The 12,798-nt window shown below is 40.9% G+C and overlaps 1 protein-coding gene across 2 annotated transcripts; it reads right to left on the bottom strand.

Moving 5' to 3' along the window:
* Positions 1-6: 6 nt before the first annotated feature.
* On the bottom strand, positions 7-12,634 carry DNAJC21 (DnaJ heat shock protein family (Hsp40) member C21). Of its 2 annotated transcripts, none has more exons than XM_035902707.1 (11): positions 12,617-12,634; positions 12,040-12,163; positions 11,034-11,156; positions 7,095-7,399; positions 5,631-5,782; positions 5,198-5,285; positions 4,797-4,955; positions 4,118-4,157; positions 1,551-1,744; positions 1,061-1,136; positions 7-414 (listed from the first exon to the last, which is right to left on the bottom strand). In XM_035902707.1, the coding sequence occupies exons 3-11, from the start codon at positions 11,103-11,105 to the stop codon at positions 250-252; spliced, it is 1,251 nt and encodes a 416-aa protein (XP_035758600.1). In that variant the 5' UTR covers positions 11,106-11,156; positions 12,040-12,163; positions 12,617-12,634; the 3' UTR covers positions 7-249. The 2 variants fall into 2 exon arrangements, with proteins under 2 accessions (XP_035758600.1, XP_035758601.1); XM_035902708.1 differs by having other exon boundaries at positions 1,061-1,133.
* Between the last annotated feature and the right edge of the window lie 164 nt (positions 12,635-12,798).

Genomic DNA, 12,798 nt, shown 5'->3' with positions numbered 1-12,798 from the left:
TATATCCCCACTCCCACTGTGGAAGGTGCAGAGATGGTAGGTTACATCCCACCATTAAAGAGAGGCTGATAAAACCAAAAGAAAGCGCAGGTTCCTTCACAAGATAATGCTCCTTTTGTTGCATGTTTCTATTTTTCCAGAATCAGGACTTGCCTTCTCTGTTTAACACCAAACAGGGGCACAGTGTCCACCTTCCAGTTTTGGGAGTTTTCACATAAAATTCTGAGGACTGTCACTGTAACAAAAGTTTTATCTGTTTTTACGTTTCTCTTTTTTGTTTCTGGTGTTTACAGCTCCGTTTACAGCTGGTGCTTGTGTTGCTTTTGCATGTCCTGTGGCTTTTAGGTGTTCAAACAGTTTATTTCGAGATGGAAAAGCACAGTTGCAGGTTACACAGTGGATGGGAACTTCATTCTATAATGAGGGAAAAACCAAAATGCTTCACATTCATATGGACAATGTAATAAATGTAATACACTCATTTGTTGTATGCAGTTTCTCTTACTCACATTTCATTGCCTAAGCTGTTTCTTTCATCACACATATTCCATTGCTTATAACAATTAAATACATATATTAAAAAATGAAATACGAAGTAGAACTAAGAACATAAATAGAAGCCTTGCAAATCTAATTCAAGATAAAGAATACTTTTGATCTCACCTGACTAAAAAAGACTATACATTTACCACTTTGGGCTCTGAATGTGTCTTAGCTGTAGTTATCACAAGATTTTGCTCCTTCTGGGAAGCATCAATATTGGGAAAGGTGCCTGTCACCTGCCTGATGACAGTAGCTCTTAATTTGTTTGGCTTGAACTGCCTTGGATACAGAGCTTTAGCAGCTCCCCTAGAACTGAAATTTAGTCCTACTCTTCTCTGTGAGGACAAGAGCTGCCTCCTAGCTTCTAAGAAAAATGACAGGGATAAAAACACCTGCATTATTAAAAAATAAGCAAAAAAGTGAAACAGAATTTGTGGACTGGAGGTGATCAACCACCCACCCTTGTTTGTAATAACATGACCACCAGCTTTTAAGTAGCAGAAGTAATTTGACATACCGTTGTTGGTTGCTCTGAAGATGCCTTAGCAGACTTTTTTGCATCCTTGGCTTTTTTCCCTTTAGGCTTAGTACTGCTGAAAAACAAAGAGAAACCATGATCAGTGCACAGGAACACTCAGCATTTAAGAGCTTCTGATGGTTTTCAGTCACCAATGTCTCTGCTGCTTCCCCCTGTTCTTCCTTCACACAACACAATCCACGTGCTTTCAGCAGAAAACATGAAGCAATTTCATTTATGTGATCAATTGTTGGTCTCATGATTCAGGTAGATGATAAATCTGCTACTGCTAAGTGATGTGGCAGGGACCTGCAGTCACACGCCATTCCCAGAGTAGATCCTCACACTCCTTGTTCAGTATCATATTCATTCAACTCTGATTTAGTGGAGCAGCCCCCAGTTCACATCGGTGACTAAATCTTGACTCGTCTGACAGCATCAGACATGACACAGAACGACACAGTAACTGCAATATTGCAAGCCAGCACACCTTTTCGCTTCACTTTTTGCTTCATCCACTTGGACAACATCTTCTGTAGCCTTTGCGTCCTCTGACACAGCACATCTTTGGCCATCATTTACCAACTCCTCCGGTGGGCCACCGTCCGTGTCCACACAGGGCACCTCCTCCTTTTGTTCAACTGTTTCTTCATCAGCACTTTTATCAAAAGAGTCCTCATAAGCCTGTCCAAACAGAAGAAATGCAAGTTAACTACTTCAAGTTCATTAGTGATTATGTTTATAGTATTATACCTCATTTACCTCAAATATGGGTGGGTGGGGAGAACACAAACCCATGGACCCTCTTAATATTACCGTGTGTTTTCACTGAGATTGTAACAGGTAGAACATTAGTTCCCCTATTTCGAAAGATGAGGACACCGGTGATAAAGGGAAGAAACACCAATAAAACAGCCTCTAAAACTACAGAAGAGGAGAACAAAGGCAGCTTTTAATTATACACACTGCTCATTCTGTTCCGGGTAGTATTTCACTTCGTAAGGCGGTGGCTTTGCTTATAACTGCAAAGTGTTCATTATTTAGACTGAAGTATTCTATGCCAGGCACCTGCATTAGGACACTTAAGCCAAAATAACAGCTGACTGAAGCTGGACAGACACACTGAACTCTCCCTCCCTAATGTTAGAAACACTGGCAGCCTTTTCCACATACCAGAAGACAGAGTACACTCAATACATGCAGTCTGGCAAAAGATCAACCCCTGAGCATGTCTGAAGCAAAACAGCTCAGATCCCAGAAGCAGGCTAACAAATTTGGCCTGACGTTAATGCAACTCTATAACCTCTAGTATCTTTTGCAGAGTCTCAGCTACCTGAAAAAATTTGGCTAATCTACCCACCTTCAGGAAAAGAAAACAAAACCCATAGCAATTCCCTGCACTCCGTAAAGCCTGGCAGAGGATGGAGGTTATGTTTCCAGAAGAATCTCTCCACACAAGATTCCAGCTCATGCTATGCAAGAGTGGCACCTACTGTCTGGGCTGCAGAAGACCTCATGCCCAAACTGACGGGAGAGATGCACAGTGCTGATATTATACTGAGAACAAGACCTTCTGATTTCAAACTGAGGAAGCAACAGTTGAATGGGAGCCTGAGGGCCTGCATGGAAACAAGAAGGTCAAGCCAATACTGACTTGCACTACTGTTCTGATTTAGCCCCGGTCAGCAACCACGCTGTACACAGCTGCCCACTCACCCTCCTGCCCTCCCCCAGTGGGATGGGGAGAGAATCAGAAGAGCAAGGTAAGAAAACTCATGGGTTGAGATAAAGAGTGTAATAATGGAAATAAAATTGTAATAGTAACAAATTGTAACAAAAAGGAAAACAATGAGACAGAGAGAGAGAAAGAGAGAGAGAAACAAAACCTAGGAAAAATAAGTGATGCGACCACTCACCACCAGCTGACTGATGCCCAGCCCAGCCCCAAGCAGCGATTGCTGCCCCCTGGCCAACTCCCACCAGTTTACATACTGTTACATACTGAGCATGATGTCACATGCTATGGCATACCCCGTTGGGCAGTTGGGGTCAGCCGTCCTGGCTGTGCCCCCTCCCAGCTTTTGGTGCCCCTGGCAGAGCAAAATCCCTGACTGGTATAGGCACTGCTCAGCAACAACTAAACCATCAGTTACCAACAATCTTCTCATCCTAAATCCAAAACACAGCACTATGCCAGCTACTAGGAAGAAAATTAACTCTATCCCAGCCAAAACCAGGACAACTATGCAATACCAGCCAAAGAGGAACAAGACAAATTCAGTTGTTTGAAAGTCTCATGGAAGTTTCTTGAGGATGAGTGATAATGATGGTGTGGAAGAGGGCCGAGAAGGTGAACACATAATAAGAGACTAGAGTGGTTAGGCGGGGGGAAGACATGAGACCATCTTGGGAAAGGAGAGAAGAGGTGAGACTTGAAAAGGATCAAGCATGAGGAAGGCAGACACAAGAGTTGGCTCACTGCGGCACTCCTGCCACTCATGCCTGAAACTGCTTGCAGTTTTTGAATTTCACCCTGGTGCTGCCAGCACAGATCTGTGATACCACATACAGACTCAGTACAACAGATTGGTGTTACTTGGGTTTACAACTCAAGTGAAAGGTGGAATGGATGTGTTCCTTCCAACAACTACAGGATGCCAAGGATATGTTACTTCCCCCGCCCCCCTCCCTGCCAAGTTAGAGATTGACAAATAATACATTACATCAACCAAAGCAGAAAATGACCACCAAACAATTGAGCTGCTAAATGCACTATGGCCATTGCTGGTCTTTCTGATCAATTCCTTGCATTCTCCCTATCTGCCTGTTTCCATCTGTTTCCCTTACACTTCAGACTGCAGACTTTTTAGAGCCAGCACCACATTAAATGTAGTAAAAATTGGTTTGCAGTCAAAGAATTTAAAATATCTGAAAACAGTCTTCAAGTTCTATAGAACTCCAAATTTTCTTTTACTTTTCAGGACAAAAAAAAGTTAAGTTAGGAGATAAAAAAACAGGGTTGTAAAGCTCCCCGAGTACCACTGTATGACTACATACCATCATTGTTTTCTGTTTCTTCCTCTGCTTCTTCGAGAGTCTGTAAAGGTAAGAATTTAAAATGACCTCTTTTCAAGACAAAAAATGAGTACAATTCCTAAAAAGGTACCCAGTTATATTTTTGCTTATCCTCTTAACATGGTATTAGGAAGACAGAAGCCACAAACAGAAAATTACTCATGCCTGAAATGAAAACAACAGTTCTACTAAACTACTCATTGCATTTAGTAAAACATTTATTCTGCTCAGACTGAACTTGAAGATACTAGTGAGACAGTTGTTATTATGGTTTGGCCACTCAAAAACCAAAGTTGTGCAACTTACTTAATCAATTCTGATTTTAAGCACTCTCATTTCCTATGTAAGCTAGCATCCAACTGACAAAAAGTACCAATAAACACTGGCTCTGTACAAGTTCCCCTGTTTGAAAAATAACAATCACTACTTTTCCTTAACGTGACTTTAAGAAGCATAGACAACATAAGACTACTATCGTACAACATTTGAATCCAGTCACACTAATGCATGCATTTTACTGGAACTCTGATGCTAAGAAGTATTTTACATCACACAATACTCTGAGTTCCAACACAACTGTGATCATCAGAAGCTCCCTCTGAGGACCTCCAGGACTTATTCAATCATTAGTCACGATAAAATTAAAACCAATTTAAAGTACTTCTGCTTGGGCATGTCTTCCATTTCCTCCTCCTCTTCGGTATGTATCCCGTTTGCATGATCTGAAGACACAGGAAATTTCCCTTCTTCTTCTTCCAGTTGCTGTCGTAACAGTGCTACCATCTCTCGATGCTTCTTTGATTTTTCGTGATTCTTCATGCTGTGAAAATCAGTGAATCATTACTGCAGATAGATCTGAGCAAACATCATTACATTTACATATAAATTAGTAACAGGCCAATTATCCATCACTACTACGTATGAAAAATTCTGCCCTGACAATGTCTCTGCTGGAAAGATGACACTGACCATTACATGAAGTTAAAAAGTCTTTAGAACGCATTTTTAAAAAAGTTAAAACCCAACACCCCCACCCCCAAATCCCCAACCGCAAGCACTTACGCTTTCTCAGTTTTTAACAATTTGTCACAAGCAGGGCAGTACAGACCATCAACAAATTCAGCTTCTTCAGCCTCATCATTCAGTTTTTCTAAAGAGATCAGTGGGGATCAGAGAGACAAAGTCAGATTAGCGATTTTTGGGTAAGCTGCTCTTAAAGCCCCAGCGAACAGTCACAACACTGACATTCAACTTTAGTACTATTGACATGCAAGACAGATCAAGACCATCTCACCAAATCATACATTAACATAAATTAACAGCTGTAACTTGATGTCTTCTCATGTTCAATGGAAAACACCAGAGAGGGCCAGGCTCTCACCTGGCACACCTTGGCTGGAGGCAAGGAGTTGAACTGTAAATCCAGGGCTTTAAGTGCAGTGAGCCAATACTCAGGCTGAGGACTCACTGTAGATCACACCCCCATACTTCATACCTTCAATGCCTTTTGTCTCCTGTTCTTCTAACTCATCTTCATCATCTGATCCGTCTCCAAATTCCTTTTCATATTGTGCCTCCATCTCTTGCAACTCTCTCTCCAGATCTGACATAGTTATCCAGCTCTGCTCTTTATACTGCTCAGCAAGCCTTTAAGCAGAATAATACAGTAACTTCTACAGGGCGTCCACGAGATGGGAATTACAGAAACAGCATTATTTAAAAGATAACTTGTTCTTCTCTGGTATTTTAGGAGGAAAGTCCCGAACATATTAGGATAGATCAAACAACTGTCTGTAGGGCCTGCAAATCTGAGCAGTTAATGTATGATGTCAGCAGGCACATCTGCACTGCAAGTAAAGAGGTATTAACGTAGGTGGGTCCTGCTTCTACTTCAGGCAGGAAATGCTGTGCAGCACAGTCAATATCCAGCTGACAGCAGGAAAGTCAGCTCAACCCTCAAAGCAGTACAGCTGCTTTTATCTCCTGTGAGATCTAAATCCACCAACAGTACAGGACCACAAAAGTCACAAGCACATTACTCCTTGAACCTGCGCTGTTGGGAATGTACCCGGCTCAGTTTTCCAAATCTAAGCGTGGCCCAAGTTACCAATCAGTGTACCACAGTACAGCTGAAGTTTGCTCAAGCTGGCTCCTGGACTCAGAATTATCAAGCCATTTGTCAGTAAATGCATAACTCTGCTTCATTTGCCCTTTGGGAGAAACATATATACAGATAAGTAAATAAATGGCAATTTATTTAATAAAATAATATATTCCGTATATATTTATTATTATTATATCATTTTAATCAATATGCAATTATTTTGCAAGTGCACTCATTGACAATTTAAGCTCCCTCCTCCCATTTGCAGGCACAAAGTTCTTCTAGTTGGAAAAATAAATCATGCTTAGATTTGGGAGATGAGCTCTTCCTTCTACTGAATTTTGGGAAAAATAAAAGCAACAAAAAATGCATTTAGCCCAATGAAAGGGTCCTTTCTGAAGAGTTAAAAGGGAAAGCAAAACTAGGTTTATTTTTCCCACTTTATTTTTAGCAGGTACAGCCCCAAGGCAGATGACTTGATCTAACTCCAGGTTGTCAGAGTCCTTTTCTCCCTCATTCCAAAACAATACATTGTTTTTTCTTTAAATCAACAATAGTATCTATTAAATCTGACTTCCCCAGGTAAGTAAAAGCACACTGGATTCTGTGCTACTAGAGCCAGGTACCTGCAGCACCAGCTAACTATTCCCTGGTTATCTTAGATCTCTACCTATCAGTACAATGCAGTCACTTGAGTTTTAAAAAGCTCAGACTTAATACCAAAACTAATACATAAAATTTTCAAGGATGTGTAAAAGAGCAAGTGGAACTACTATTAGAATCTAAATCTACATGGTAACCCCATGGATAGTTTCTCCAAATTTAAAAGAATATATTTGTTCCACATTTACATACTTGGCTTGTTTGAGCTTCTGCTGCCTCCGAAATTCCTCTGCTTTCCTAGTTTTTTCAGCATTTTGTTCTTCTACAAGTTTTCTGTGAGCCTGTACTCTTTTATCCCTTTTACGAATAAAGGCTACTAGCTGACGGACCAGTTCATTCCTCTCTTTCCTTGCTTTATCTCTTGTTTTCTTGTTCTCTTTTTCCATAGCTCGTTTCTCCCAGCGGTTTGAAGCTTGTCGTGTGTCATATTCTTCTTTCCAAGCAAAGTTTTTCTGAGTACAGAAACTCTGCCAATATGCATAGAAAGGGTGGACTACCTGTAAGAAAAAATAAAATTTAAATAAGTCACTTGTTTGGGGGGGGGCCAAATGCCATATCAAATAATTCAGGACTTCTAGTAGCAGTTTTGTGTCTTCTTCACAGGCCACAGTTTTCCCTCAGAGTAAAAAAAAAAAAAAAAATAATCATATGAATGCTTAGAGAAACCTCTAGTATCATTCTTAAAATTTCAAACCATGCCAAATCAACAATCTTGTCTAAACTATTCCAAACTGAACTTCTAAAAAAATGTCCCCTAGCAGGATTGGATCATGCTGACACTAGTGCCCAGTTACTGAGCTGTGCTGTACTTTTCGTGTCAAACTGAAAAGCACAGTCATAACCAAATATGCTGTCCACAAGCAGGCATATGCACACATTCCCCAAGAACCACCACACTAAATTACACCAAAGGTTAGCCATACATTTCCAACAGCAGCCAGTGACCAGCACATGTACATAATGCTATTTCTTCCCTGTGTGTTCTCTCTGCTTCCAGAGCAAGACAGAACTTAATAGCCCTCGATAGATCTTTCTTTCATGAATTTGTTTAACATTTCTTTTATTAACCCATGTAAATTGTTGGCATATACAATAGCATGGAGCCATGACTTGCACAGTTTAACAAGGGGCTCTGTGAAGATGCACTTACTCCTGTTTTGTTAGCAAATTATATGATTGCAGGTTAAAACGATGCCCTCTAGCTCTCACATTAAAAGGAAGAGTAAATGATCTTTCCTTATTCTCCTTCCTTTTACTATTCACAAGTAAATGGCATAATAATTATTTTTTCTTTTGTTCTCTATTCCCCTCCGAACAATTACTAACCTTCTGCATTTTGTATATTCAGGAAACAAGATATGCCTAAACTCCTTTCTTACGTTACTCGCCCCATTAAGCTGCCTTTTTACTACTTACTCCTACATGCACTACTGTTCATATTCTGTAATACATCATAGAAGTATTTAACCTAACAGTTTTGTATCTCTTCTTCTAGTATCTCCTCTTCTCCTTCTGCCGTTGGTACTCACATGCACAACAGCTACCAACACCCCAACACTCATTTCTAATGGCCTGTCTACATGCAAACACTCACAGCTGTGGCCTCTGGCAGGTAAGTCACTACAGTTTTCCTCTGCTAGCACAAAAACCCAGCTCCTTGCTGTGGTTTAACCCAACAGGCAGCTGAACACCACACAGCCGTTCGTTCATCCCCCTCCTCCCCAGTGGGACCGGGGAAAGAATCGGAAAAAAGTAAAACCCGTGAGTTGAGATAAAGACAGTTTAATAAAACAGCAGAAGAAAATAATAATAATACACAAAACAAGTGACACACAATGCAATTGTTCACTGCCTACTGACTGATGCCCAGCCCAGCCCCAAGCAGTGATTGCTGCCCCCTGGCCAACTCCCACCAGTTTACATACTGTTACATACTGAGCATGGCATCACATGCTATGGCATACCCTGTTGGGCAGTTGGGGTCAGCCGTCCTGGCTGTGCCCCCTCCCAGCTTCTTGTGCACCTGGCAGAGCAGGGAAAGGTGAAAAGTCCCCGACTGGTGTAGGCACTGCTCAGCAACAACTGAAACATCAGTGTGTTATCAGCATTCTTCTCATCCTAAATCCAGAAGACAGCACTATGCCAGCTACTGGGAAGAAAATTAACTCTGTCCCAGCTGAAACCAGGACATTCAATAAAACCTGATAAATATTCATATTTAAATCAATAACCTACATAAGATTAGACTCCGCATCTCAGATTCCTGCTCCAGAAGGGGGTATCTTTTAGGCAAAAGGAGGCATGGCCATCAACTGATGACAGGGATCATCCTTCCGTACACCAGCTGTACGAGCAAAGACTTTTCTCCTCCTCAGCAGCTGCCTGAAATACAAGCACATCTCTGGCACTCTCCAGAAGACTGTATGGCAGTTCTTGCTGAACTCCCAGGTGGACTTCGTTTTGCCTGCTACTTACACTTGGAGCTGATCACTTTTGCTTCCACACTTAACTGACCTACAAGTCTTCTCTTCCCATGAAGTCTTTTGAAGTCACCGACTTGGGAATATGCTGCCTGGCATTGATCGACCTGCCTCTCAAGCTTCTTGTGAATTCACTGAGTAGACTGAACCAGAGACCATTCACATCACAGACTTTGAAGCCTCTATAGAGTTTTTGTAGCTCCCTTCTAAAACTCTTTTCCCTTTTCCCAAAATACTCCCACCGAGTAGAGAAGTGGGCACTGCAATGCTGGAATCTTCTGACAGTCTAATCTCTTTTTCTGAGTATAAGATAACAGTGATAATGACGTTCCCATTTAACTGAGGCTATTTCCCATAAAACACCCTTATGAATTCCTTTTTTAGAAAAAAAAAAAAAAAAAAGTGAGCATTCTGCTTCCAGAACAGCATGAACAAGTCAGATGTCAAAACATGCTGTTGCTAGAATTTCAGCCATTCTTGCAGTTTTTAATTGACAGCATAAAAGCTATTTGGGGTCTATAATCATATCTATCTCATAGCCTCTAAACAAACAGTTTTCAAAAGATGTTTCAAGATAATTCCATTAAAAGATGTATTTTAGCAGTTTCAGAGATACTAAATATTCTCTCCCTGGGAAAGATTTCCATTTGCTAAGCCATCCTGTAATTTTACCTGACATTCAAACGCCCATTCTGACACTTCTTAGTTTGATTTGTATCTCTGTTTCCAACTCCAGCCAAGTTTTGCACCATTGAAGTTACTAATTTTTAAGGTATGTATCAATTTAAATTTCATAAACAATTAGTCATACAGTGCAATTCTGCTAAAAGTGACAGGGAGAAGTAGCAGACTAGGAACAACATCTGAGTACACTGATACTGTGCAGTTATTCACTGGGGAAGTGCTACTACTATCTAATTTCAACACAAGAATATCAGTAACCTTAAAAAAGATTGTTAAGTCTGATAGAATACAACAAATAGCTGGCAAAGCAGATGACAAGTACTCAAGTGACCCCCCCCCTGCCCATTTTCCTTTCTTGCTTCCCAAAGGAAAGCATGCAGTGTTTGGGAAATTAAACCTTACTACAGAGAATTTGTAGGTGACAAGAGTGGGGGAGCTCACGCTGCAGGTCAGCCACCACATCTCCCATTTTCTAAAGGCTGTGTTATGGAGTAAGTGCTATGCAGTTTTCCTAAATGAGGCAAGACACTACATGTTATTTAAAAAAAAAAAAATTATCTCAATATCCCTTTCTGTAGTTCAAGTTGCATTAAAACACAGGTAAACTATTCTCATCAGGAAGCAAAGAAAACATCTGTTCTTTTGTTTTATAGGCCCTGCACTACACTTGAGTTTCATTGGCATAATTGATGGTTGGCCTGCGAGGCGTTTGTCTGACAACCTACCCTAAAAGCCTGGCTAATAATATAGTCCAACAGGAAATACCAATTTTAACTCACCTGAATATTGTGAATCAGAACACAAGCACTTCCTTTACAGTAATGGTCTACAGTAGTAGAAAAGACAGCAGATGTATGGTTTTGTATTCACCTCAGAGATCAGCAGGAGCCTTCCCTTTGATTTCAGTGGGGGACAAAGTAACAACTTAAATGTGTTACTTTCAGTTCAGATTTACACTTGCTCTTACCGTATCATAGTCACTTTGGGAACATCCAAACATAGGCATTTCTTCAGCATCTTCATGGGTCATGTATTCCATCTCTTCTTTGGCAATCTTTTCAAAAACTTGTCTATAGACTGTAAAGAAACCCTGAAAAAAAAAAAAAATCTGACTCATTTTGCGTGACTCAGTAACAGAGGTACAAATGGTCAGCTACGGTAGTGTATTTTAGAAAAATATTACAATTCAGCAACAGCAACTCAAAATCAGGGTAAAGGCCTTGCAAGCACTTGCTCTAGACAGCAAGACCCTTCTGGTTAAAAAAGTTCCCATTCTCTCGCACTCCTTTTATTCCCAACTCCTTCGTGTAACCTCTGCCTCCCTCACACATGAAGCACCTGTATTCAAATCTAAACAACAAAAAAAGTTTCAGCATGCTGGAGGTCTTGGTAAGTTTCTGGTTACACAGGATCAAGTTCTGAGGAAGTTCAAATAACAAAATTCACTATTAAGTATACGATCTCTTTTTAAATGAAGATGTTACCGACTCACTCCTAGTACAGTAACACAAAGATAAGGATTTTCTCTGGCAGAGGTTTTTATCTAAATCACGTGGAGCTTTTTAAGTTATGATGAGTATCTTAAAATCCAACTGAGAATTCAATTTTGGGGAGCACACCTTCCCCAAGGACTGTTGTTACATAACTTTTTTAGCTTGAAGCATTCTCACTTATTAAAGCTATTTCTGAATAAACAGATGGTATTGCAAAGCACTGGAATGCTTCACTATATAACGTAAATAAATAACATACACACACTCAGTTGTATGGTACAGTTGGAAATCCTAAGTAATTGTTGGATGATAAGCAGGAATTAAAGCTCCCCTAAGCATCCAGCATAAACTGCGCCTTTGAAAGGTTTGTGTAAGCATAGTTACTACCTGTGCTCAACAACTCCACACATAGCTTTTCCACACGAAGCAAATGCCAACGCTTTTCATGAAATTTAAATTGATTCTTTAAAGATTAATTACCTTTTCATCATCTCCATATCCAGAGTAACAGCTAACAGTGAAGTATTGCAGCAGATCTAAACTATCATCTTGATAGTCCCCATCAACTCCTCCTTTCAGCAGAGCTTCCCTGTGAGTATCATACCTAGCAAAAATTCACAGTGTGAAGGATGTAGCGACACAGAATATTGCGCAGTGCTGGTAAGCTAACACAGTACACGCATCACCTCAAGGTATAGCTTAGCCCAGTGTCTCATACCCAAAGTCTTCAGAGAGGAAAAAAAAAAAAAAGACAGGCTCAGTAAATATTCTCTCTTGACCTGTAGTTTCCATACTATTACTTTAGCTGCCATATCTATAGCAGCAATTTCTTAGCGGGCAGCGAGCAAACACTTCTGAACAAACTTAGTACCTAAGTGCTTTTGGCTGCATAATCTGGTAAATGCTCCATCCCATTTGAAAAACAAGCTACAGAGAACATTTAGAGTAGCGATCTCTTAAAAATACACATGTATGCATATCACAAGTTAGGACTGTTACAGAAACAAGACCTATGTCTGTCGTTACAGCTTGCCACCTGCAGCAACCAACAGCTTACCAAACACCAGCATGCACTCAGCGTGGTGCTGGCTCTTCCCCCGAGGCAGGGAGGGCTGTGACCAGAGGAGTACCTGCACCAACGCCAAGCTGCCTCCTGCTCTGGGAGGGGGAAGCAGAGGCCAACCCTGGCGTGTTGCCCCCCCAGCACCACCTCCCGAGGCGCTTCGGGGACGGCGTGGG

Source organism: Egretta garzetta, unplaced genomic scaffold (genome assembly GCF_000687185.1).
Source record: "Egretta garzetta isolate BGI_Z169 unplaced genomic scaffold, ASM68718v1 scaffold59, whole genome shotgun sequence".
Taxonomy (NCBI): Eukaryota; Metazoa; Chordata; class Aves; order Pelecaniformes; family Ardeidae; genus Egretta; species Egretta garzetta.
The sequence above is the reverse complement of the archived record's forward strand: the minus strand, read 5'-3'. Positions and strand labels throughout refer to the sequence as shown.